The sequence below is a fragment of the Bradysia coprophila genome, unplaced genomic scaffold (genome assembly GCF_014529535.1).
Source record: "Bradysia coprophila strain Holo2 unplaced genomic scaffold, BU_Bcop_v1 contig_193, whole genome shotgun sequence".
NCBI lineage: Eukaryota > Metazoa > Arthropoda > Insecta > Diptera > Sciaridae > Bradysia > Bradysia coprophila.
The window spans coordinates 1,352,141-1,379,196 of NW_023503456.1; the positions used below are offsets into that span (position 1 = coordinate 1,352,141).

The window sequence follows — 27,056 nt, forward strand, 5'->3', positions numbered from 1 at the left end:
CTTCTTTTGGACTCTATGGGAAAATTGAGGTTATGCTCTCAGAATACGTCAACAAGCTGACACAACCATATTTAGCGAACAGATTTTTTGGATATTTGCTTATAGAGGACCAGGATCTACGTCACGTGTAGGAAAGGGAGATGAAAAGTTCGATTTTTTTTATAAGTTCAAATTTGCGTCGTTTATTTCAACTTCAATCCATCGAGCAGCTTTGATTAGGAGCTCTCGAAAATCTCCGTTACATCAATTTTCATCCGTCAAACAGGCCAACAGCTCTTTAAACATTCGCGCAGTATGTTCGATCTTAAAGGCGTGTCTTGGTGTCTTCCTCAATTATCGTAGCGTTTCCCACGCTTGTAATACCAGAATCTTTGGCCATGCCGTAAAATATCGAATCCTTGTTGTTGAGCAGAGCCGTTGGCGTGTCATATTCGGCAATTTCGCCGTGATCCAATACGATCACCCGGTCCGAATCCATAATTGTGTTCAGGCGATGTGCAATCGTCAAAATGGTGCAGTCACTGAACTGCGACCGAATCGTCTTTTGAATGAGTTCGTCCGTTTCAATGTCAATGGCAGCCGTCGCCTCGTCCAGTATCAACACTTTCGTTTTCCGCAGCAGGGCTCTGTAAATTCGGTGAACGGAAATTTGTTGTGAAATGATGTCACCTCATCGTTATGGAAGCGTAACTTACCTGGCCAAACAAACGAGCTGTCGCTGGCCGACCGATAAATTTTCGCCACTTTCAGCGATCGTATAGTCCAGACCCTCCGTCAATCCCTTGACAAATCCTTTCAAATGCGACTGCTCCAAGGCGATCCAAATTTCGTCGTCCGTGTATGTCCTGAACGGGTCAATGTTCATGCGCAGTGAACCGCTGAACAGAACCGGATCTTGTGGAATGATTGTCAGGCGTGCACGCAACGAATGCAGTCCAATTTCGGAGATGTCAATGTCGTCAATGATTATCTTACCGTCGGCTGCTTCGATAATTCGGAATAAAGCCAGCGTCAAACTTGACTTACCCGCACCGGTTCGACCGACAATGCCGATTTTCTCTTGACTCTTCACGGAGAAATTGATTCCTTTGAGCACGAGATCCAGTCCTTCACGGTAGCGCACCTGGAAGTTTTCGAATTGCACGACACCCATTTTCGGCCAGGCCGGATCCACATTCACCGTTTTCCACGGTGCTTCCTGTTGTCGGTTCGAATACTCGTTGACCCTCTCAATGGCCACGATGTTCGTCTCGACTTCTGCCGTCATACTCACCAGAAAACTTAAAGTCTGCGAAACTTGCAGAGCGTAGCTGATGGATAGACCGACCACGGCCGGACTAATGGTATTTCTGTCGAGCACAGCGAATAACGCAGCGAAAAGGACAACCAGCGCTCCAACTATTTCCAGTCGAACAGCAAGCCAGCGCGCAGCAATGATGCTGGGATATGTCATCGTTTGATTGTGGTCAACTCTGCTCTCCGATTCCCCGATGAAACGGTTAACCTCGCCGTAAGCACGAATCAGGGACTGGCCCGTTATCGTTTCGCTGAAGTGATTGTAGATGGGCGACAGCGTTATCGACTCGATGCGTTTCAATTGTCGCGACGTTGCAACGAAGAAAATCTGAATGAGGAAGTAAATGGCCGCGATCGGCACCACAACGACCAAAAACCACGGCGTCGAATACGAAATGACGGCCAAAATTGCCAGAACATTGAAGGCCATCATGACCCAGAACTGAATGGTCATCGGTAGTACGTTGTCGATGACGTTGATGTCCGTGGAGAATCGGTTCAGAATCCGTCCGGACGGTGTCGTATCGAAGAAGGACATGGCCAAACGCATGACGTTGTGCAGCAATCGTTTGTGCAAGTCACGAGCCGCACGCAGACAACCAATACCGAAGATCATCGACGTTGCCAGCACCGTTACGCCTGAAAAAATCGTAAACGGATCTGCTAGATCACCGCCGCATTTATCAGGGACAAGAGTGTGTATTCGAACCTTGAGCACCACCAAGGGCTGCGTACACTCCGATGTAGATATTTCTCCATGTTACGTCCGTTACGTCACTTGCTCGTGGATCCGTTGACCAATCAGTCAGCCAAACTAGAAGTTGATCGAAAATGTTTTAGAGTGAAACGCAGCACCCGACGCCGGCATTCTACACTTACTGTTTGAATAGACGGACGCTGCCTGATTCAGTGCATTCGATGCAACGGCAGCAACACACATCAGCACGCCGATGCTCTTGAAATAGCGAATATAAACGGCAATTCCTACACTGCCCGATGCAGCCTCTTCCACATCGATCAGTTTTGTCTTGTCTGCTTTCTCCTCCGCCTCCTTTGGATTCTCTTTCTCACTTCTCTCTGTTGTTCGTCGACTGCGACGTCTTTGCACCGTTCCACCTAACGAACTAATTACGACAACCGTGTGTATCAGTTTGGGACTGCGATAAAAATGGAAATGTGGTGTTGGACGGTGCACTTACGATTTTTCACTGATTTGATTCGATATGGTCGATATCGACCGTTCGAGCATCAATTTGATGTCCTTGTCCTCGATGCCACTTTGTACCGCTTTCAGATCTGCAAATTTGGAATAATAGTCACACAGAGGTCAGAGGTGGTAGAATGGGTTTTGCGGGCTTTCATCTCTACTCTAACAGCACGACTCACTCACCTTCGTCATCATCAATCTCATGCAGATGTTGTGTCAAAAATTCGGCGAAAGCTCCTCGTTGGGCCAGCAGTTCCTTATAGGATCCGCTCTCCGTTATTTCACCGTTCACCATCACATAGATTTCGCTCACTTTCGGCAAGTAAACGACCGCATGCGTCACAAGTAGTCGAGATTTACCGCGCAACAGTCCGGTGTTTTCGTCGAAAACATTGATGAAAATATGCTTTCCCACGTGACTGTCAACGGCCGACAGTGGATCATCCAACAAGTAAATATCCGCTTCACTGTAAACCGCTCTGTGTGTGTTTGCGCGGAGAGTAAATATGAGAGTTTGTCTACTAAACTAAGCCATTGTGACTTACCTGGCCAGCGAAACTCTCTGCTTCTGTCCACCCGACAAGTTGATTCCCTTTTCACCGATTTCGGTTTGATCGCCACCGGGTAACATTGCCAGATCGGCAGTGAGCGCACAGGCGTTGATAACTTTATTGTAAAAGTCTTCGTTCATCGGCCGGCCGAATAGAATGTTGTCCTGTAGCGTAGCGTTTTGAATCCAAGCCTGTTGCGGTACGTAAGCAATCTTCCCGTCGACATTAACGGTTCCGCTCAGTTTCTCCATTTCGCCGAGTAACGACGACAGCAGAGACGTTTTTCCGCAGCCAACTGGTCCCACCAGTGCAACCAACTTTTCCTTCTTCACCTTCAGATTGATGTTCTTCAGTGTCGTGGAATCGCCGCCCCATGTGAAATTGCCTTCGTCGATGCTGAGCGCATTTTCGCTCGGATTGTTCGTCACGTTGTCCGGGTTGATCTCTTCGGCGTTCATGAATTTGTTGATACGTTTCAACGACACAGCCACCTGTATGACATAGGCGATCATCATCGGAACTGGAATTAGGAAATTCTCTCGGTAAAATCGGTCAGTTCGTTTCAATGGCATATGCAGCAACACTTACAGACGCCCATAGGGAACTGAAGAATGTTGAACAGTGTGATCGACACGAATGCTTTGTTCGGTGTCAGTACGCCACCGAGAAGGACGAATACAATGTAAGAGACCATTGTGACCAAGAACGGAGTAATTGTCCACGAAAAGTACGACCCAGCGTTCAATATCGCAATGTTCCTCAAAATGCCAATTTCCTTGGCTCGAGTGCCGGATATCAGCTTCTCGAAACTCGGCTCCCATGCGTACAGTTTCAGCACTTTCATGCCAGACAGAATTTCGTTCATCGATTTGACGCGTTCGTCCTTGACCGCCATCTGACCGACTTGCAGCTTTTCCAGTCGCGAATACAGAACGCCACTCACGGGAATCATGAGTAACATCACGCCAAGTCCGGCGAAAACGGCCACACCGAGTATGTTGTACAGCAGCCAAATGGCAATTCCCATAATCACCGGTCCGGACCACACGTCATGGAAATAGTTGATCATGTCGTTGAACCGCTGCGCGTCGACCGACATTAAATTAACAATTTCACCAACGGTCGTATCCTTCTTGGTACTGATCGATATGCGCAAAGCTTTGCGGTAAATGGCGCTGATCAGGCCAGTCTTGATCCGTATGCCAGTCAGTGACGTTCGGTAAAAGTACTGGCCGTTGATGACTGCCGAGAAAAAGGTCACCAAAAATAGACCGACCGCCAGTACCAGACCTTGCCACAGTGGTGCCGTTTCGGCGACAAACGTGAAGCTGATAAGTTCGTCCAACAGAAACGGTTGCGCAAACAGCAGAGCCAGAATGATTATTTGAAGGAATCCGGCATGTAAGAACGGAACGCCGTACGCTTTGATGATGGCCGGAGTGACTGATCCGTTTGTTGTTTTCAACGGGGTGACATCACCGTCATCCTTTTTCGCCTTCTTCTTCTTGTTGGCCTGTTGTCTAAAGAAACAAAAATTGATCACCCGAGAGAACACGTCATCTCGCCCTTCCTTACCTTCGTCCTTTCTCGACACTTTCGGCGAAGTATTTGTCGAATGGTGGAACCAGTTCTTTGGACGTATTTTCCGGATGGATGTCGAAGATGTCGTTTTCGGTCAATGGTCGTCTGAATCCGATGTACGTTGTGTATGTGAACCAGTGGAAGAAAATTCGATTTAGGAAGCTTAAGGTCGGTTCCGGACTTGGATTCTTGACTGTCTTCACATGGAAGGTGGACACGCGCGGTTTCTTGTCCGGGAAGCAATTCAACACCAGTTGGATGACTATGAGCGCAAAGAAAATGACGAAATTGATGAACTGGAATCGGGCCCATGTGTTCAGATTTCCGCTGTCGAAGCTGACGATTTCCGAACGCAGTTGCGGTACGGCACAGATGGTCAACAGCAACCAGAACAAAAACAGCAGTCCCGATGATCCGTGGCCTTTGATTTTGTGAATGTAAAGAAGAATGGCGACGAAAATCTGCGCACGATTTGGAAGTAATGCGTTTGATCAATAAAACAGAGACTAGTCACCTCCACACCTCGCCACGAACATACTTACAAAAATTACAGCCTTCAGCGACACCGATACGATCTGCGACGCATAGATGTAGATATCATCCTCGTTGCGCAGACCCAACATCATTCCCAGATCGACAAACGTTAAGATGATCAGCAGACCAACGCCGACCAATTTGGCGATGTTTAGGAAGCTCCATGGTATGTCGGCGTAACGACTGTTGAATCGGTAGTACAAATTGAATGGCGAAAAAATGAGCAAAAAAACACACGGAATCCAAACGAGAACGGTTTGCTTGAAGCATTCGGTGAAGTCTGGATTGTATTCCGCCCACGTGAGCGTTGTGTTCTGAAATTGAGATAGATTCAATCATACGTGTCTCAGATATATTCTGTTTGTATCTGTCGGTTGCCCGAATGACATGCCACTGGATTCAGATATAAGATTTAGAAGTTATGCAGTTGGATCAGTCCGGGACAACAACTCATCTGATTTTTCGTCGGTTTGTAGTAGAGCCTATAATCGTGAAAATGTATTCGTGACTGTACTGACTCTAGTTCTGAATAGCGGTTGGCTGTCAGAAGATTCACGAGAATTCACGCCGTGACTGAGTCTCAGAATTGAAGTTGGGTCTGGACAATCAAACTGCAGAAATAAGACGTAGGATTGGTCTTGCATGGGCGGAAAACTCAGACTAATTTTCAAAAGCAAAGTGAACATTAGTCTGAAACGTAAAGTGTTCGATACGTGTGTCCTTCCCGTGCTCACATATGGAGCGAGAACGTTAACGTTAACGAAAGCTTCCGAAAATTAATTGAGAGTGGCACAAAGAACGGAGTATGCTTGGAATTACGCTGAGAGATAGAATGACAAATCAATGCCAAAAATCGTACACTCTTCACGTCATGGAGCACTGTATCGAGTACCACTGTCGCCATGGCCTGAGAGAAATGGTATTTTGAACTGCATATTAATGCAAAACGTCGAAGGACGTATCATGTCCGAAGCGATAGCGGAGGACTTGACGCAGTCTAACCCCCAAAAAAAGAACGCAAAATTTTTATTGAGACGCGGCAACTATGTATAGCCGAACATTTCTGCCCTCTGGACTTTACCACCACAAAACATATTCTATTATATTCTCGCTTCAAATACGAGCAAAATGAGCTATCACTCGACTATGTAGGTTTAAAATTGCCGGAGATAAATCGTTTTGAAATTGGTCACTTTTCATACAAAATACACCAAATTGACTTTTTCCAAACAATCAAAATCTTTCAACTTACTCTGTATGTTTCTGTCTACCTATCGACGGTCGATCTCGGAAACTAGTCAGCCAATCTCCATGAAATTTTGCAGGAACCTCAGGGTGGGCATAAAAATGAAATTGTGATACGCCATTACCCCAGGAAAAACCAGAATTTTGTTTTATTGGCCTCGAAGTGGTTTCTGAGTGTGGTCTTCGAGGGTTGGGAACGAGTTTTCGGCTGTAGCTCAGCTGTATTGAAACTTCTGAGGCGTGAGACCCATCAAATGAAAGGTATTCGCCACACGAATCGAACAAAAAAATAATTAGAAAAATTGGCGCAGATCCGGTTGAGCTAGAGTGGTCAGAGTGACCAAATTTTGAGCTACTCGAGCGTAGGATGAAAGGACTAATATTTTTGCGATTATGAGAGATAGAGAGTTACTTTCTTCGGCAAAGTCTCAGAGTTTTACGAGTAGAACAGAGGGGCATATGTGAAAAATGTCGAAAGTTAGAAATGGGTGGGTCAATTAGGGTTTTAGAGTTATTTTGTGAATGGTGGCAGATAGAGAGTTACTTTCTTCGGCAAAATCTCAGAGTCTTACGAGTAGAACAGAGGGGCATATGTGAAAAAAGTCGAAAGTCAATTGGGGTTTTGGAGATATTTCTTGAATAATGGCAGATAGAGAATTACTTTCTTCGTCAAATTTTCGATTTTCTACAAATTTTCTATTTTCGTCAAACTTTCTATTTTCGTCAAATTTTCGAATTTTTGTCAAATTTTCGATTTTCTACAAATTTTCTATTTTCTACAAATTTTCTATTTTCGTCAAACTTTCTATTTTCGTGAAATTTTCGAATTTTTGTCAAATTTTCAATTTTCGTCAATTTTTTGAATTTCTTCAAATTTTCGATTTTCGTCAAATTTTCTATTTTCGTAAAATTTTCGAATTTTTGTCAAATTTTCGATTTGCATCAAATTTTCGATTTGCATCAAATTTTCGAATTTCGTCAAATTTTCTATTTTCGTTAAATTTTCGAATTTCGTCAAATTTTCGAATTTCGTCAAATTTTCGAATTTCGTCAAATTTTCGAATTTCGTCAAATTTTCTATTTTCATCAAATTTTCTATTTTCGTCAAATTTTCGAATTTTTGTCAAATTTTCAATTTTCGTCAATTTTTCGAATTTCTTCAAATTTTCGATTTTCGTCAAATTTCCTATTTTCGTAAAATTTTCGAATTTTTGTCAAATTTTCGATTTGCATTAAATTTTCGATTTGCATCAAATTTTCGAATTTCGTCAAATTTTCTATTTTCGTCAAATTTTCTATTTTCGTCAAATTTTCGAATTTCGTCAAATTTTCGAATTTCGTCAAATTTTCGAATTTCGTCAAATTTTCGAATTTCGTCAAATTTTCGAATTTCGTCAAATTTTCTATTTTCATCAAATTTTCTATTTTCGTCAAATTTTCGAATTTTTGTCAAATTTTCGATTTGCATCAAATTTTTGATTTTCGTTAAATTTTCGAATTTCGTCAAATTTTCTATTTTCGTCGAATTTTCTATTTTCGTCGAATTTTCTATTTTCGTCAAATTTTCTATTTTCGTCAAATTTTCGAATTTTTGTCAAATTTTCGATTTTCGTCAAATTTTCGATTTTCGTCAAATTTTCGATTTTCATGATGAGAAAAACTAAGCCAGCTTGTTTGAACTTAAATTGGGTGTAAAATTTAATTTTTGCGTAACGAAGCTGAAAGCGTCAACTTTAGCGATATTATTCATTTTAGAAATTGTACTTCCAAGACTGCGTCACACTCTCGAAGAGATTTTTGTTGGGATTTAATTTTCTCACAGATCGAACAGTGGTCGAAATGTCTTACAAATCAGTGGATCCGACAGCAAACAAAAGTCGTTGATGTCATGGAAAGAATCTTCTTCTTCTTCTTGGATGGAAAGAATAGCATCTTTAAAGGTGAGCTGGGCGGGACATATTGCAAGAAGGACGGACAAACTCTAGACCAAAAAGATCACCTAAATCACGACCACCAGAGAGATGGAATAATGGCATAAAGAGAATTGCGGCCACAAATTGGCAAAAAATAGACAACGGATCGTTCGGAATGGAAGAGAATTGCGGAGGCCTACATCCAGAAGAGAATAGACACAGGCTGAAAAACAAGAAGAAGAAGTAGAAGATAGACCTTCGCACCACCAACTACATCAAAAAAAGGACGGAGATTTGTACATATAGACCGACCGACATACAAAACTCAAAGTCCAATTCGTGGTCGTTATTGCGGTCGTACATTTTTCGAAAAGCATTCTGATGAAAAGTTATCATCAAAAATGAAATACGAGATACGCAAATGTAGGCTACAATGTTAGCTAAGCATTGATGCCTCTTAAACGCCTTTATACCATTACCACTACACGACGCGCGTGCGTGTAGCAGCTTCAACCATTTAGAAAACTGTCTATACGGTTGAAGCTGCTACACGCACGCTCGTATGTGTGAAAAACAGCTGAAGGAAATTCACTGACTCTGACTGTAACCAACAAACACTCCGAATTAGTCTTTGAACCTATTTCGAATTAGGTGTCCTTTGCGTCTTTGAGTAAATCTTCGGTCAGGGGCGCCGACTTCTAAGGACAAGCGAGGCTCGGGCACCACTACATCTTTCCAGTTTTACTTGAAAGAGCTCCACTACTCCCAGATTCGCTTGTTGTATGAGCACCACTACTCCCAAACACAAGTCGACGTCCCTGTCTTCGGTAGTAAATGCTCCACTGTTACGCATTTTCTGTGGGCTTGTTTGTGGTCTACTGGCTTCTGTTATTTCATATCTTTGCAGCGAGGCTCTAAAGCTAACACTGCTGGCACACAGGAAGCAAACTTTCGCTGTCCATCGAAAATGTCACTTTTTTCAGGTTATAAAACACGGAAACCCCAGCGGATCAGAGAAAATACATATCCCGATTTTCAGGTGAATTCGTTTTTGTCATGTGACCATTATGGTCATTATCATATTTTCTTGTGTCTAATGTTGTTTCGATATTGGACGCATTAGACGAATGTCGAGTAGACTCAAGGTACTCCAACACAATTCGATATGTGTACAAAAATGCCACTTCATGTATAAAACTTCATAAGAGCACGGAGAAATTCAGAATCGGCCGAGGTGTAAGGCAGGGTGACACCATTTCACCGAAATTATTCACGGCGATTCTGCAGAGTGTTTTTAGGAAGTTAAACTGGAGTAAAATGGGAATAAAGATAAATGGAGAGTACCTGAGCAATCTCCGCCTCGCTGATGACATTGTACCGATAGCAGCGAATCTAGGTCAGGCTCAGCTTATGCTACAACAGCTAAGTGAAGAGGCAAGCAAAGTTGGCCTCAAGATGAACTTATCGAAAACAAAAGTCATGACCAACATCGGGGACGATAGAGAAATCAAAATTGGTGACACTGTCATTGAACGCGTCGACAGCTACGTATATCTAGGACATAAACTGAAGTTAGGTCTGGACAACCGGACTGCAGAAATAAGACGTAGGATTGGTCTTGCATGGGCAGCGTTCGGAAAACTCAGACTAATTTGAAACGCAAAGTTTTCGACACTTGTGTCCTTCCAGTGCTCACTTATGGAGCGGAAACGTTAACTTTACCGAAAGCATCCGAAGATAAATTGAGAGTGACACAAAGAGCCATGGAACGGATATGCTTGGAATAACACTCAGAGACAGAACGACGAATCAATGGATTCGACAACAAACCAGGGTCGTTGATGTCATGGAAAGAATAGCATCTCTGAGATGGAGCTGGGCGGGACATATATAGCAAGAAGGACAGACGAACGTTGGACCAAAAGGATCATGAACGGGCGACCATATAAAAGACGAGCTATAGGTAGACCACCAGAGAGATGGACAAACGGAATTAAGAATATTGCAGGTACAAACTGGCACTGGTACGAAATGGAAAGAAGTTGGAGAGGCCTACATCCAGCAGTGGATAGAAACAGGCTGAAAAAGAAGAAGAATGTTGTTGAGAAATGATAAATTGGTACGCTTGTGGCGAGATAGAAGGACCATGTGAATGACAGATGGCACCTATGAGAGAGAATGGAACCAATTTTGTATGTTCGCACGAACTCTCTCCTAGTTGCCAGCTGTCATTCACATAATACTTCTTTCTCGATACAGGCGTACCAATTTATCATTTCTCTGACTACAGCTTGACGCAAACAATTTCATGTGTGCAACATAACGAAACTAAATTCATCTGAATGCGTTTATGCATTACCTTCAGCTATTTGAAGGTAATTTTCGGAACTACAATCATAACGGATCAACGGGTCAACAAAATGTGAATGTGCCTATGCAACGCATTTGCACTGCACTTGTCAATGACTTGCAATGTATGAACGTGTTTTTAATAAGTGTAAGTCGAATGGACTGACCGATTGTGGTATCTGGGTAATTTAAAGCATTTCGAATCCGAAATGTTTGAACGAGTCTATCACGATGACATCGGGAACCAAATTTTGGTCGAACCATCGCAGGGAGACGAGTTTTCAACTAACGATTGTTACTTTGTGAACGTACTCTAACAGAGGAAATTAAAATTCCATTTTTATTGGGTTTATTGTGAAAATATTGTCTCGTTAGTGCGCTGCGCATACATATCTGATGTTTTGGAATGTCTTCTGCTACATTGTGTGTGATAACATATCATCGTCTTAAATCAACAAACCGTCACGTAAAGTGTGTTTACACCTAGTTTGCATGACGGAATGTAAAACCTTCGCAAAGACAAAGCGTGTTATATGCCAGTGTGTGTGTGTGTGTGCCAGTGTATAAAGTTAATGTCTTCTATATTGTTTGTAGTGCTAATATTTCGGTGAATAACTGGCTTCAACAAATTTTTGTCAATTTCCGTGGTACACTGTACACACTGTACTTGTATGATACCGGCTGTATAGTACAGGTTCTTCTGTCGAAATTAAAACCGTTTCGCCCGCTGTGGAACTTATCGAAAATTTGACAATGGAACAGGGACCAAAGTTGTGGAACCAATTTTTTTTAAATTGTCGCGAACCGGTAATACCGGTAAAGTACCCGGTTTAGTGGACAACTAAAAACTCGAATATCTCCGTTCCAATGCAAAATTTTCTTATAGGATCTGTTTTGCTCGAAAGCCTGATTCATTGTCGACATTTTATGGAAGAACGTTTGACTGACATGGGAATCCCAAAGAGCTAGGCCATTTTTCCAGTCCCAAAACAAAGCTCTTCCATAATATGTCGGTGTCCAGGTAGCTCAATGGGTCGAGCGTTGTACTTATAGCCTGTGGTTCTCTGGTTCGACTCCCCGTACAGACATTGACCATACGGGTTTTCCTAATCATGAGGTTGATCAGTCACTGCTCATTGAGCTCTATTTTCCGTAAGGGGTCATTCATAAATGACGTCCACTACTTTTGGTCAGTTTTAGACCCCCCCTCCCCCCTCGTCACGCAAAAGTGGTCAAATTTGACCCAATTTTGTATGGAGTGTCCGAAAACGTAGACCCCCCTCCCCCCTCAGTACCGGACGTCATTTATGAATGACCCCTAAGGTCAATAAACAAAAAAATGTCGGCAATGAATCAGGCTTTCGAACGAAAAATTTCTCATTTTAACGGAGATATTCATGTTTTACACCAAACCGGTTATTTTACCGGTATTACCGGTTCGCGATATAAATAAAGTTGCACAACATTGACCCCTTCTATTATATGCCATTGTCAAATTATCGACAAGTTCTTCAGCGCACGGATTGTAATAAGAACCCGGACTGGCAGCTCTACAAATTTTTGGGTTAAAAATAAAGACTTATCCGAACTAGACTACACGGTGTTATTTTGAAGACGAGATAGTCACTTTACACTTATTGACTGTGCTTCACTTACCCATAACGCATCGGGGCAACTATTGGCAATGATCATATGGTTTGTAAATGCGTGAAAGAAAACACGTAAACACAAACAACAAGCTGCTGAAAGTAAATCAAACGAAAAATGTTTTTTATTTTTCCTTTTATCCGTGCCGTAGCTTCGTATTCGAAACACTACTGGCAACCATTCGCACTTCTATCTGTGAATTAATTCAATGCGAGTATAGATAAAGTTTCACATTGAACACACAAAAAAAACTACTACGAAAAACGACTCGTATAATTCCAATTAAGTGTAAACTTCACCATGGAATGTTATCCTAATCTAATTGTTTTCACTATTTGAACTTGATTTACACCGGGCTGTGTCGCTCGAATACATTTATAGTTGAATTGAACGTTTTTAAATTATAATTGGGACTACACCAGAAACGTTTTCGTGAATGTTGATAATTGTGTTGTACAAATCATGTTCGGTTGCGATTTATTTTTAAACTGTTCGGCGTTTCAGCAGATTTTTTATTTTATTTTTCATTTTGTGTGTAATCAGTCACGTTTCGAATCATCGATTTCATTGGAAGAATATTTTCATCTTTTCAATGTCTGAGGTGTCGAGTATGAGACACAAAATGTAAATATTAGGAAAATGAGTTTGACGCAAATGCTGTGAGTGTTTAACGTTCTAGCATTAAGTGTCTTCTTATAGTAGATTACATTGCATGGTGCGTAAGTACTTCATTACATGTGTCACAAGTGTGATCCTAAGGAAGCTTCGGTGACTGTTTTTTCGACAAGTGTAGCATTTGAATATCAGTTAAAACAGTTACAATAGCTTGCTTCCACAAAAACACACGAGCGAGGTTGCGGGTTTCACAAAGTTTTTTCCGAAGCCATTTTGTAACGTCTGGAGTAATGTACTACTTAAACATACGAGATCCGGCAGTGCCGCCTTTTACATATGGGCCAAATGGGCAAATGCCCGTGGCGCCCGAAGTGGAGCAGAAGAAAATGGCGCCCGAGACTTTACTAAATAGTCGCCTATTTTTTCAATTGCCCGATGGCGCCCAAAAGCTAAAAGCGGCACTGAGATCCGGAATAAGGCGAGTAGTTGAATTACTTCAAACGATCACATACACAGGATAGATCGGTCCACCTACCCTGTCTGTTCTTGTGGTCTGGCACCTGAAGTTCAGTAACCGAACCTGGTGTACATACTCTTAGGGATTGTTCACTTAACTCCAAACTCAGGTTTCATACCTTCGGGTATTATGAACTCCAGGATGACGATCTACCATCATTGGAAGGCAAGTGCCTTTACGACTTCTTATTGCAAACAGGGAAATTTCCCTGATAGGTCAGGGAGTAGGAAACAAAGGATTCCTGCTTCGCAATTGAAGGAACCTCTCAAAACTTTAATTTATCTAATTTTATTACGTTGCAGCATAGAATGCACCCTGGTTTACTACCTGCCCAGCGATAGTTAATTTCCAGATAGGGAAATGGAAAAAAACCGAAAACACTCCAAATGTAATGGATCATTTTCGCAGGGGACGCATTGCTGTGTAAATGGTCAACTTTTGCAATTCTTTGAGTTCGAAAAAAGACTAAAGATGGTCTGGGGGGATGAAGTGAAAGCTGTAATCGGTTCGCTTTTGATTACTACCGTTCACGTTCGTTGAATAAAAAAGTGAAAAGTGAGCGAAAGTGATTTAACGCGAACCGATTACAGCTGTCAGTTCATCACCCCAGACCATCTAGTCTTTTTTCGAACTTAAAGGGTCTCTGTTGCACAGAACTTTAGTGCTTTTCATCTCCAGTTTCCACAAACATAAGTGTGAAGAAGAAGAAGAAGAAGAAATGTGAAGAAATTAGGTGCAAGCAGACAGCAAACAGACAAATAATTCATTGTGAACTTTCTGTTTGTGTATTCGGATGAGTTGGCGAATTGTTCCAATTTTTGCGATGACATGATATTGCGAAATTCGAAGTTGTTTATAACGGCGTGATAAACAACATTTTTTACGACATTGTCATTATATAGGCTGAGGTGGATGATAAGATGCGCCACAAAATGTGTGTGTGTGTATGTGTGGTGTGTGTGTGTGATAACGAAACGATGTTTATCTGACATGCGAAATTTTAAGTTTACAGACAGAGATATTGATTCACATAAATTCATCGGTTTTACCGCTATCATGACAACAATGGTAAGCCGTTCGATTGATATCGGCAAGCGTGGTTTTTTAGTACTTTTTACAGATAGCCTAAAATTTGTGGGAAATGTAATTTCACAATAATTGTAGTTTGGCATGACTGTGATTGGTGTACATGAAAAACAATTTCCAAAATTGTGAGTTTTCAACCTGATAGTAAGATGCTGAAGGAGACACGAGACCTCCATAGTTTTTGAGGACAATTCTGGTCATTGGACACTTTTCCAAAAATTCGATTGGATTGAGGCGCTTTTTACCTTTTCACTCATTACTTCAGTACTTACTGTGTCTGTTATGCATAGCGACGCGAAGGTGACCTAATCTAAATTTTTCCATTATTCTTATTCAAAAGAAAAATTTGAATTAGGTCGCTTTCGCGTCGCTATGTGTAGGCAAAGTGTGGGCACTTTTGAAACACACATGTCATTGGAGACTCTGGTATATTTTCTCTAGTTTTGTTCACTTCGAATGTAGCCTCAATTCCATCAATGTCGACCAGGGAAAAAGTAGATCTTAAAATTCGAGTGAGGCTTTTTTTCTGTACCTACTCTACCTCTACTCATACCAACGTGAAAGAGACCTAATTCAAACCTTTCTTTTGATGTGCTTCGCATCGATTTGTGTAGCTAGAGTTATAGCGTTAAGTCTCAGCGAGTATTGCCTCTGTTCTTTCCAAAAAAAAACAAACGTTTTTGGCTATTGGCTAAAAATTACATGTCTACACGAGACGGATAATGAGGTTGTCTTGGATAGTAACAGTTACTGAATAATTCGGCATGAGAGTAAGTGCTACGCAGACCAGTAAGACCGTACAAGTATTTACGGGGTGTCGTTGAGATGGAGAATTAGAAGAAAAAAGGAAACTTAGGAGTGGAGACTAGTGAAGTTAAATAACGTGTTGTCGATCGAGCGATAGTAATGGTCGAATAGAAAATTTTCACAGCTAAGGTTCTTGCAGTGTTTAGCCAATGCCGAATACCGTTAACAGAGAATAGCTCTTACCGCACCATAGAACAATTCTCGAGAATAACAGCAGTTACTGCTACACATAGCAACGCCAAAGGGACCTAATTAAAGTTTTTCTTTTTTTTCTCCTGTCAAACTTGACAGAATAACAAAAGCAAAATTTGAATTAGGTCTCTCTACCGTTGTTATGGTTAGCTAGAGTAATGCAGCGAAAGTGACAAGTAACAGTTTAGCCGACTGACCCGTTCTTATTTTGCGATATTTTCTTATCATCGACGATACTCAATTTGATTTAGTTCAGTCGACTAGGTCACTCTCACGAACAACATCTCAATAAAAACATTGAAAGAGACACTTCAATTGAACAACATCAATTAGCTTTTATTGATGCAACGGTAATCGAAACGCAAACACCTTCCTAATCAGGTGAATATTTGTTTCCTTTATGACATGAATGAGATTTTTGATGGTTCCTGTAGTTTGATAAGTAAAGACGATTTTTCGGAGGAGTTCGTTATCGACAAACTTTATCAATCATGTTATATATGGCAGACACTTGGGTACACATTAAGCACATTTTTTCGTTGAGTTACATAAGTTGAATGTTATGCTGACACTTTAAGGGACACATTTTTCATTGAAATCACGTTTGTTTCATAAGTAAAATTACAGTAGGTACTTACCCACCAAGCGTCCGGACAAAAGTCTTGAGTCATATTAAAAAAAAAAGTCAAAACAAAAAAATTACAAAGAAAAAGTCACTTGGTCCGAAGAATTGCGAAGAATTTACAACATTTCTCTCGATTGTCAAGTCGTATTTCATAACTGTGGTGAAATTCATAAATTGGAATCCCGGTCGATGAATTGTTTTTTTTTGCGCCCAATTGTTCCTTTCAATCGCGTTTGCAGTTTTTCGACAACTGATTAACTATTTCATCGATTCATTCGAAAATATCTCATGGCACAAAACGATTTCGGGCGGCATATCTTTATCAAAAATTGATTAGATAAAGTCGTTGAGCACGAATTCATTGAACAAATAAACAAATAGCGAAAATGTCTTTGAAACGTTAATTTATTCTAATCCTCCAAAACGCACACCGTTCAGCAGCTGTCGAATTTTACAATTACAATATGGAACTCATGTCAGTTAGTACATTGACAGGAGCGTATCCAGGGGGTGTTGTGCATTGGTTGAGAAAAGAGTAGATCATTGTTGAATAGCCGGTTTGTTCTCAAATTAGTTGTCAGTGTCATCCAAATAACGACAAAAAACGAAATCAAATAAATTTTTCGAACTTTGAACTACGGTATTGTTGCCAAGGCTGTATACTTTGGATCTATTTAATAAAATGGCGGTCTGCGTGACTTTCCCAAAGTATACAACAGCCTTGATTGTTGCAGGCCCGTAGGCAGCAGGAGGCATTAGTTGTGTAGGAATAATTTATTAGAATTGTAGTGTAGGGAGGGATGTTTATTATAAGTCTTTTCGTTGAGAATAAGAACATCAAGTGACTTTTGATTGCAGATTTTTGTTCGTCAGGCTGTTTTCAGTAGTTTTTTTTAAATCGCGGACTGTGCACAAATCCTCAATGAATATACAATGTACATTCCCGACAACTACTCTAAATTCATCATTGCGTAGATGTCTACAGAGTTGCTTTGGTGATAAAGCTTGCAACAACGCACTTCAAGCATGAGTGGTTCTCTAAATAGAGTATTGAAGCTGGAGAGTGTATCAAACAAATTTTGGAGCTATAACTCAGGAAACTTTTGGCAGCTGTAACTCGAAGCACTTTTGCTTAAAGTGCGCTGCTTGAAGTGAAGCACCAGATTCTTCGGATGAATTTGCCAACAATCGGCCACGAGTGAATTGTTTACGATTTTGAGTTACTTCAAAAAAATTCCCATGCGCACTGTAGTGGTCGTAACGACTCCTCAGAGAGCTCAGCCAAATTTGCGGCAATGTTCTTCAGCCTCAACTTTAAAATTCAATTTTTTTGTTTTGCCTGTGTTTCACTAGTTTTTCATCATATCTCCGGAAGTTTTCACTCAAAAATCGTGTGCGATATGTCAAATAAATGGTATTGACAAGACACAACAAAGATTTACTTTTTGGAAAATACAGTTGGTTGTTTTTCAGCTGATCCACACAAAAAATTGAAACTGTTTACATGTCTATTACTCGCGTACATGTAGCACCTACAAACAAGTACATATAAACAGTTCTGGCTGTATGTGTCAGTGCCTATATTCGCGAAAATATTTTCACGATATTTCTCAAATTTTCACGGTTTTCTCAAATTTTTGTGAATTTTACCATTTTTTTTATTTGAGAAAATCGCGAAAATTTGAGAAAATTCGTGAAAATATTTGCGCGAATATAGGCACTGGATGTGGATCAGCTCGAAAACATCTGAAGTAAATTCATGCAGAAAATCGGGTTCGTACAAGAGTACGACACAGCGACAAAGCAAGCAAAACTGCATATTTTCCTACTTTTCCTGTTTTCCCGCTCCTGCCACTGCTCATTTGCTATGGGAACATACATTACCTGTTGCCTGTGTCATGTCAGCCTCTCCATGTATAATATCATCACCGGAAGCAATCCTCTTCCGTCCAAACTCCAAAATATCTAGCTTTCAATTGAAACGCACCAATTTTGTTTTAATTTGATTTTTATTCTCAATTTTACTTTTAATCTCCAAAATCAATTGTAACATTTCTCATTTTTGTACAAGGCACCAAAATAATAAAATCATCAGAATTGAATTGAATTATTTTATTTTATTTATTTGTGAAAACTGTAACTCATTTCCGGATAATACAGTTACGTGTCATCGTATAAAATTGCAACAAAAGTGTGTTTATAGTTCGGATCAATTTGAAGGGATATTTCCAGATATATATGTATTCCGAGGTATGGATTGTAAGGGACCAGTTTTAACAGGATATAATATATTTATAATTTGTTTTTTTAAATTCTCTGAAACTCAGCTCTATATAAAACGTAACAAAGTTAATTCAACAATTTACGACTTTTTTGCTAGAAATTTTTTTTTTACATAAAAAAAACGATTTTTTATATCCCCGTGATAGGTGTTTAAATTAAAAGGGTTATAAATGTAGGACAATTTAGTAGAACAACCATATTTTCTCTCTCTCTCTCTCATTTTCCAACCTCTCTTTGATCATTGAAAATGGCTATTACCATATATATCGTACATCTATAATATTTTTTTTGTTTTTATATTTCCCAGTTTATGTGTAGTTTTATTTATGTAGCTAATTTTCATAAAATTTATTTTATTTGAAGTTTTCTCTCTTTTTTTGTTAATTTTTTTTTACTGTTTTTTAATTATTTTTTTTTTTAAATTACAAGTGTTTATGCTGGTTCATCAAAAATGCGTTACACATAAACATAAAGTTTATTTACGAATGTACTCATATAGTAAATATGGTAATTTATCTTGTTTTTTTTTTGGTATGTACATTTAAATTGATGATTTCTCTCACTTTCTATGAATTTATTTATTTATTATTGGAGCTGCGGGAATCGCCCAAGGAAACCACCTTGATAAGACCATTATCTTCACATTTTCGTTAATTTATTATAATTCCTTCAACTTGAAGTGTACTTGAGAATGTCCAGTGGGTGGAGCTGAACGTGAACGGCTGTTTTTTGTATGGTGTGCTCTCCTTTCATCAAAAAAATGTGTAGTTTTCAAAGCCTGCCCTTGTACCAGAGCTATATGTGAATGTATTATTATTATAAAACAAGCTAAGCACGTCCCTGTTTGCGCTAAATGCATCCTTCCCAAAAGATTTTTTTTAAAAGATATTTTCGTATCCCTTACCTTAGCAATGCAACTCTGTAAAATAATACAAAAATTCGTCACATTTTCGATTTACCTTCGCTTCAAGCTTAATTAAGTCAGTCACAGTCTACATAAGACATTCACATATAGCTCTGGTACAAGGGCAGGCTTTGAATACTACACATTCTTTTTGATGAAATGGGACCACCACATACCAAAGAACAACCTTTCACGTTCAGCTCCACTGAAGATTCTCCAGTACACTTCAAGTTGAAGGAATTGTAATAAATTACAAAAATTTTCCCGCATCTCACTTCTCTTATTTATTAATTACGAAAACATTTTAATTTCATTTATTTCCACTGTGTGTTTGTTTTATCCACTTTCTATGTTGAACAAGGACATTCCGGTTTTTTTTTATAAATAGTTAAATATTTACAAATTAATGTCAGAGTTTGGAGTATAGTTTTGATAAAACTCTTTTACTTTTTTGATTTAATTGGTCACATAGTTCATTCGGAGAGACGGATTACTTTCAGAAACGAATGTGCTGGAGGGTGGTTAGATACGTCGAAATTGACAAAACCAACTTTGAATAGTTTACAGACCGCCAGTCAGAGAAGTCTTTATCTTTTTTTACGCCAAATTTAAAAGTTCTACAAAAAATTTGTCGATGCAACTTTACCAGCTGGCCCATTCATACAATCACCGATGCGCACTTGTACGGTTTTATCACAACCAGTGGTTGAACCACGCTTTTGCATGAGACTACAAAATCCGTATAAAGAAGTAAGTGGCGTGTATGTATGAGTGGACCAGCTCGTAAAACAGCTGAAGGAAATGCAGACACAAATTTTAGTGGACCTGCTTAGGCAAAAAATCGTTATAACGATGATTGTAGGTTGTTCCGTATCGATTCCTGATTCTAAATTGATGTGGGGCCAAGACGGCAGCTCAATGGTTCTCTGGTGAGCGGCCGTTATGTCCTTTTTTTTCTATGATTTTTCATTCGTAAGCGAGAAGAGATATCAATCCACTTCCAAAGGACAAGTTATAGAGAAAAGTCTAAATTTTTTTTGGTGAAATTTAATTTTTGACATTTGAATCCAAAATGGCGGAAAAAATTGGTCAAAGTCGAAAGAAAAAAAAAATTCGGAAAGGAAAATCTCTGAAACCGATAGAAAGACTGTAAATTCGCAAAAATTTTCTTCTAAAGGTTTATAGAGAATCTAAGAGCTACGTTTTCGTTTTTTATTTATTGAAATCGGGCAGCTCGTTCTGGAGCTATGTCCGTAACAGTGAAGTCACCACATGTTCTTCATGTAAAAATACATCGAAATTATTATTTATTTAGAGTAAATAATCACACGTATTTCGATGACAATCGACCTAAAGTTGTATTTTCTGTAAATTTTAGTAGCTCAAGGCGTAACCGAGTTTCATATTTTCACGGAAACATGCTCCCTGTTCTAGAATTTAAGGATTTTGAAGGATCTCTGAGTTTTTTTGGATTCTCTTCAGGATTTATTGAACTGTTGAGGTGGTAGTGGGTCAGTTCCAAAAATTATGTCACTGCAAATGCACAATGTGTTCCCAGCTCTAGAACGTAAGTATTATGAAGGATATCTGAGGTTTTATTGGGTTCCCTTCTGGACTTTTGGGATTGTTGAGGTTATATTATGTTATTTCCTAAAATTCCACCACCTTACATGGTATACCATGCTACAGTTATAGAATTTTAGAAGAAAATTTTACAGTCTTTCTATCGGTTTCACAGATTTTCCTTTGCGAAAAAAATATTTTTCGACTTTGACCAATTTTTTCCGCCATTTTGAATTCAAATGTCAAAAAATAAATTTCATCAAAAAAAATTTAGACTTTTCTCTATAACTTATCCTTTGGAAGTGGATTGATATCTCTTCTCGCTTACGAATGAAAAATCATAGAAAAAAAGGGACATAACGGCCGCTCACCAGAGAACCATTGAGCTGCCGTCTTGGCCCCACATCAATTTAGAATCAGGAATCGATACGGAACAACCTACAATCATCGTTATAACGATTTTCTAAGATGCACGATTTTTTGGATAAGCAGGTCCACTATAATAACGACTTATTTACCTTTTATCTACTGTAAGTTGAAAAAAATTCATAACTTTCAGCATGAATCTAGTTAGCAAAGACAGTCAATTTACACACTAAAATTTCCGTGCGCATAAGTTTCTATATTGGTTATATGCCTTATGCATATAACCAATATAGCAACTTATGCGCACGTAATTGACAGAATCCTACTACGATCAGGTGTAGCAGGATTTTGTGTTGATGTGTTTTGCTTGAAAATTATGAATATTTCAACTAACAGTAGATAAAATCTTGTTGCTAACACGTTAGTAAATGGGGTTTTGCACACACGATGTGTTGCCGAACTCGCTCCGCTCGTATCGGCAAACTTACATCTAGTGCGCAAAACAAGCCCATTTACTAACTAGTTAGCAAAATAGCTATGTTTCACATTTTTCCAAAATTACAAGTTTGGAAAAAAATTGAGGAAAGCCTAAGAAAACTTGAGAAAATAGTTCGTGTATAGTAGTGACTTAGCCTGTTGCACTTACATTTGAAGATGCTTCATTAAGTGGCGGTCTTAGAAAGGTGGTATCGAATCCAGCTTATTGTTCGTCAAAATAATCCCTCACACCGAAGGAAAAACTAAAAAAACAATTCGTTGAAAATATTTGACTTAATAATTGGCGTGTGTCAACATCGTCGGAAAGGGGGTCAATTTATAATATTTTTTTTCATTTTTTTTACAATAATTCATCGTTTTTATCGTTTCCAAATATATTTTCGAAATGGTCACACCATTGCATGGTGCGGACACCATGACCACAATTTTATTTTTACCTTTATTATGCAATCATCACACAATGAACGAACCCATATACCGTTCATTTACGTTTTCCTTCTTTTCGGTTTTCATTTTCTTTTCTTTAAAAAAAGGTTAAAAGTCGTTAAGTGCGACTTCAATTTCACTTTTTCGTTCGATATTTTCTTCTTCTTCTGTTCTGTGTTACTGTTGTTGGGTGTTAGTTGTTATACAATGTTCGTTTAACACCTTTGGTAACTGCCCCGTCATGACAGCAAATTTCTTGTCAAAAGTTCCAAGTCATTGATATTTATGAACTTACAATGTCATGTTTGAAAAACCATTAATATTACACAGAGAGCACCAAGATATCCACTTAACATCCGTGTCGTTGAGGACGAGGTGATAGCTGAAGCCGAATATTCGCCTGCGAAAGAAAAGAAAAGACGAAGAGAAGGGGTTGTAGTAGTGAAATAAATGGAAGATTTGTTTTTGCAAGAAAATGGAGGAAATTTGATATTTTCCATCGATAAAAAGACTGATGATGGTCGGCTATATATATGTGTGTGTGGGTACCACGTTATTCGAACGAAAAAAGTAATTGCCTTTAAGAGGATAAATGATTGACAAATTACTACCGAAAGGATAGAGTTACGTTGCAATATACCGATTAGAACGCTTTCTCCGTGGATCGTCTTCAATGGGTTAGAAATCTGCAGCTGAAAAGTTTATACAGGATGCCACCATTCCCATAAGAAATCGACAGAAAAAGCAATAAAAAGCCCTAGGAACTAAGAGCCTTACAGCGCAACGACACAAGCCTAAAATTTGTCAGTTCAAGTACTTCCAGTTAAAAATTGCCTGGAAACTCAAGGAAACTGTTTCTGTTTATTCAAATACAAAAGGACAATCATGCTTCGATTTTCTATCTATGCATAGCACTGCTCCTAGCATTAACATAGACAAATATTCGGAGGCTGACGAAGTCACCAGTAGGTTTTATGTTTCAATTTGTAAATCGAGATGACTTGTTTTCGTTGTATGAGTTTAACATAACAATACAAAGAATCGTAACCTGCAGCTCGTACCGAGTAGTACAAAGTTCGTGACCTGTGTGCATCGATCAGAACTGATCGGCCCTAACTGATGAAAGAAGATTCAGCTCTTTTATCACAAAAGCCTCCAAATTCGACGTTTAATCAGCGTTAATGCTAGGAGAAGTGCTATGATCTATGTTGTGTCGTATTCCTTGTTAATTTCGATTTTTAAAGTGGCAACCAAATCCGGTACACAATTTCCAAATGCCTCAAACTTTATCATCTGTCATCAGAAAAAGCGACAAAAATAAATAATGAGCCTGCTCTGGCCCTAATCGTCTCATCATGCCCGCACGTTAGTCAGCGGGCGTGACGCAAGTCCACTAATACAAAATTTTACAATTTTTTTTTTTGGGGAACAAGAAGCATATTTACAACAACTTTTTGACTTCCTCCCTTGGCTCCAATGTCTCCCATTGACTTGGATATACGGAATCTAGGCATCCATACGAGTTCAACGAACTATCACACGTTACTGCAGCTTCAAAATTGGCTGAGATATTGAATTTCAAAATCATGGTTCTCCCATATAAAAATGAAAAATTTCGTTTTTTCAGATAACTGAAATCGCCTACGTTAGTTAGTTAGTTCCTATGGAAAAGTGCGATTTCGTAGCTCCTAAATGTTTCTTTAGATTTTCCTGAAATTTTGGTTATAGGTAAATCTCGGGTCCTAGATCAAAATAACAGTTTTTAAAATGTGGGTACGCGAGCGTGTAACTTTCGGTGTATGTGACTGGCAGCTGGAAAAATTTGGTCACTTACGGGTATCGATAGTATATAGCTATATGTACCTATATATAGTTAGCATATAGCTATAAAGACCTATATATAATTAGTATATTGACCTATATATAGTTAGTAGATAGCTGTATTGATCTATATTTAGTTAGTATATAGATATATGGACCTATATATAGTTAATATATGACTATATTGACCTATAGAGTTATTATATAGCTATATCGACCTATATATAGTTAGTATATACCTGTATTGACCTATATAGTTAGTATAGCGCTATATGTATCTATATATAGTTAATATATGGCTATATTGACCTATATATAGTTAGTATATAGCTATATCGACCTATATATAGTTAGTATATAGCTATAAAGACCTATATATAATTAGTATATTGACCTATATATAGTTAGTATATAGCTGTATTGACCTATATTTAGTTAGTATATAGCTATATTGACATATATATATATAGTTAATATATGGCTATATTGACCTATATAGTTAGTATATCGCTATATGTATCTATATATAGTTAATATATGGCTATATTGACCTATATATAGTTAATATATGGCTATATTGACCTATATATCGTTAGTTCATAGCTATATTGACCTATATATCTTTAGTTCATAGCTATATCGACCTATATATATAGTTAGTATATACCTGTATTGACCTATATAGTTAGTATATCGCTATATGTATCTATATATAGTTAATATATGGCTATATTGACCTATATATAGTTAATATATGGCTATATTGGCCTATATATAGTTAGTATATAGCTATATCGACCTATATATCGTTAGTTCATAGCTATATTGACCTATATATAGTTAGTATATAGCTATATTGTGGTAGATGAAGCGTTGGTTTCTTCGACAAAGTCTCAGAGTTTTGGGAGTAGATGACAGTGACAAATAGAAAAAATGTCGGGCAGCTGGAATTTACTGTTTCAACTATGGTTTTAGTATTATCTTTTGTGTTGCGGGGCTTAAAAAATTGTTATCTTCAGCAAAGTCTAAAAATATTTCTGATATGGTACAACGGAAGCTTCTAACCTGAAAACTTACAAAATAACTGACATCAGCCAAAAAACCCCTCAAAGTGTATAAAAGTGACGCGAGTCCTTTATCTTACTTACAAAATGACTAGCTAAAGGCATGTTTAAACCAATGAAGTAACAGATTTTCCAGTAAATTGTTTAGATGGAATGAAACAATGAAACTACTACCACTGGTGACATGATTGTCGTATTTCAATGATTAAAACGGGATACCGTTTCCGTTTGAAGAGGGTTCAGTGAATTTTTCGTCTTCAAAAATCTGAATAAAGGAGAACCTTTAAGCGACAATTCGAGCGAAAAAGATTCATTCAACCTGACGTAAATTTAAGCAATTTCTGTAATCATTGATCAGGTTAACATTTTCGATTTTTGTCCGATCAAAGCACTTAGCTGGGTAATAGAAAAAAATGAAGAAGTACTTTAATCGAAGTATGCGAATATTTCCACACCTTTTTCTCATAATGTCATTGCCAAACTACCATTAAGGCTGCTAATGGTATAATTGTTATCAAAATACTACTCCATTTTACGTGTAAAAACCTCTAGGTGCTTTGGTCCGATTGAAAGATAAATTCAGCTAAATTCAGTACATATTAACCTACTGCAGATGGAGAAACGTTCCGTTTTTCCCATTCAACATGTACATTCAATGGATGAAAAAAAGGCGTCAAAAGGGAAGGACTCACCATTTATCACATGCAGCATAATATTTATTGGATCACTGTTCGATGGTTGGCACGAATAGTTCCCGGAATCCTTCTTTTTAACCGACGGTATTGTTAACGATCCAATCTGAAAATTTATTTTTTTTATGCAAACAATGAGATGAATAGATAGAAAGAAACAAAAAGAGAAAATCGTCGGAGAATAAACCCGACGACACAATGGAAACAAATCCGAAATATGCAACCCAACCTATTAAACAGCATCAAAGCGGATTTTAAAAATGCGAAAATATAATCTCGCCACTTACCGTACTCTGTGTATGATCCGATTCTAAACTATTGCGATTTATTTCCGTTTTCCAGTTGCGTCGATTGTCTGGATATATCTGCTCGCTGCCATGAAACCAGAAAATGTATAACGGCGGATCAAGAGCACCGGATACAATGCAGTGAAGCGTCACCTTGCTACCCTCTTTGACATAACGGTTCGTGTCGCCAATCAGTTCCGTGCGTGGTACTGTCGGAATGGACAAACACATAATTTTTACCACTTCCGCATCATCTGTCGGAATTGACTTCGTTATCTTCCACTTACCGACTACATTCAGTCGCACCCGAGCACTAGTTTTCTGTTCGTCGCCATAGAAATTTAGGTGGCACTCGTACAAGCCCGCATCACGCGCTTGAACATATTTAATTTGAAGTGTCCATACTCCTGGCAGCTGGCCAGTGCTCGAATAGTACGCATGAAACCGTTCGTCAGCAATGAACGTTGTACGGTCCACCGTCAATATATGATGGTCGCGCACGCGAACCCATGAAACGGATTTGTTGAATATTTGTTTTACCTGCAAGTGGAAAGTAAATTTCTCTGAGCTTGGTTCGTTGGAATTCACAGAACGTGAAGTTAATTTAAAGACCGGGTTCCTATTTAGCTCTTTGAATTCCTTACAAGGGCACAGTTCAAAGCCAAATTCTTGACCCGATTTACGAAAAGTATTTGTTCTACGAATTCAATTTTTGAGCACTAGAAGGCAGACTGGAGAGCCGCCAAATTTCAGCCGCCGAAAAACGGCGGCTAGGCCCAAAACGACCCGCCGCCGCCGCCGGAGATTTTGGTCGGCTAATTGCAGCTAGCCGCCGCCAGAGGTTTAGGTCGGCTAACTCGGCGGCTGGTGCATATTTTATCCAAAAAAGACAAAAAGACAACACAAACCAACAACATTAAATTCATTTTTTGGAACAGTACTGTCACTTGAGAATGTACTCCTACTTTTAATGTCCCTTGCGATGCC

General features: G+C 39.0%; 2 protein-coding genes and 1 long non-coding RNA gene across 4 annotated transcripts in view; 1 reads left to right on the top strand and 2 right to left on the bottom strand.

Moving 5' to 3' along the window:
* Positions 1-27,056, top strand: part of LOC119075208 — a 274,735-nt gene that overhangs the window by 16,834 nt on the left and 230,845 nt on the right. Inside the window, exon 3 of the long non-coding RNA XR_005087333.1 lies at positions 21,906-21,916. This is a non-coding gene — a long non-coding RNA (uncharacterized LOC119075208). The remainder of the gene's footprint in view (positions 1-21,905; positions 21,917-27,056) is intronic.
* On the bottom strand, positions 157-16,558 carry LOC119075186 (multidrug resistance-associated protein 1-like). Of its 2 annotated transcripts, none has more exons than XM_037181577.1 (11): positions 12,333-12,557; positions 5,178-5,483; positions 4,630-5,096; positions 3,643-4,574; positions 3,049-3,574; positions 2,687-2,982; positions 2,496-2,592; positions 2,176-2,420; positions 2,006-2,110; positions 696-1,935; positions 157-626 (listed from the first exon to the last, which is right to left on the bottom strand). In XM_037181577.1, the coding sequence occupies exons 1-11, from the start codon at positions 12,366-12,368 to the stop codon at positions 305-307; spliced, it is 4,572 nt and encodes a 1,523-aa protein (XP_037037472.1). In that variant the 5' UTR covers positions 12,369-12,557; the 3' UTR covers positions 157-304. The 2 variants fall into 2 exon arrangements, with proteins under 2 accessions (XP_037037472.1, XP_037037473.1); XM_037181578.1 differs by lacking the exon at positions 12,333-12,557 and adding an exon at positions 16,179-16,558 and having other exon boundaries at positions 170-626.
* LOC119075202 (zwei Ig domain protein zig-8-like) overlaps positions 21,794-27,056 on the bottom strand; it is a 113,092-nt gene continuing 107,829 nt past the window's right edge. Inside the window, exons 4-7 of the mRNA XM_037181594.1 lie at positions 26,357-26,609; positions 26,070-26,278; positions 25,783-25,888; positions 21,794-22,605 (exon numbers count right to left, since the gene is read on the bottom strand). Of these exons, the coding sequence (XP_037037489.1) occupies positions 22,505-22,605; positions 25,783-25,888; positions 26,070-26,278; positions 26,357-26,609 (669 nt within the window). The 3' untranslated portion in view covers positions 21,794-22,504. The remainder of the gene's footprint in view (positions 22,606-25,782; positions 25,889-26,069; positions 26,279-26,356; positions 26,610-27,056) is intronic.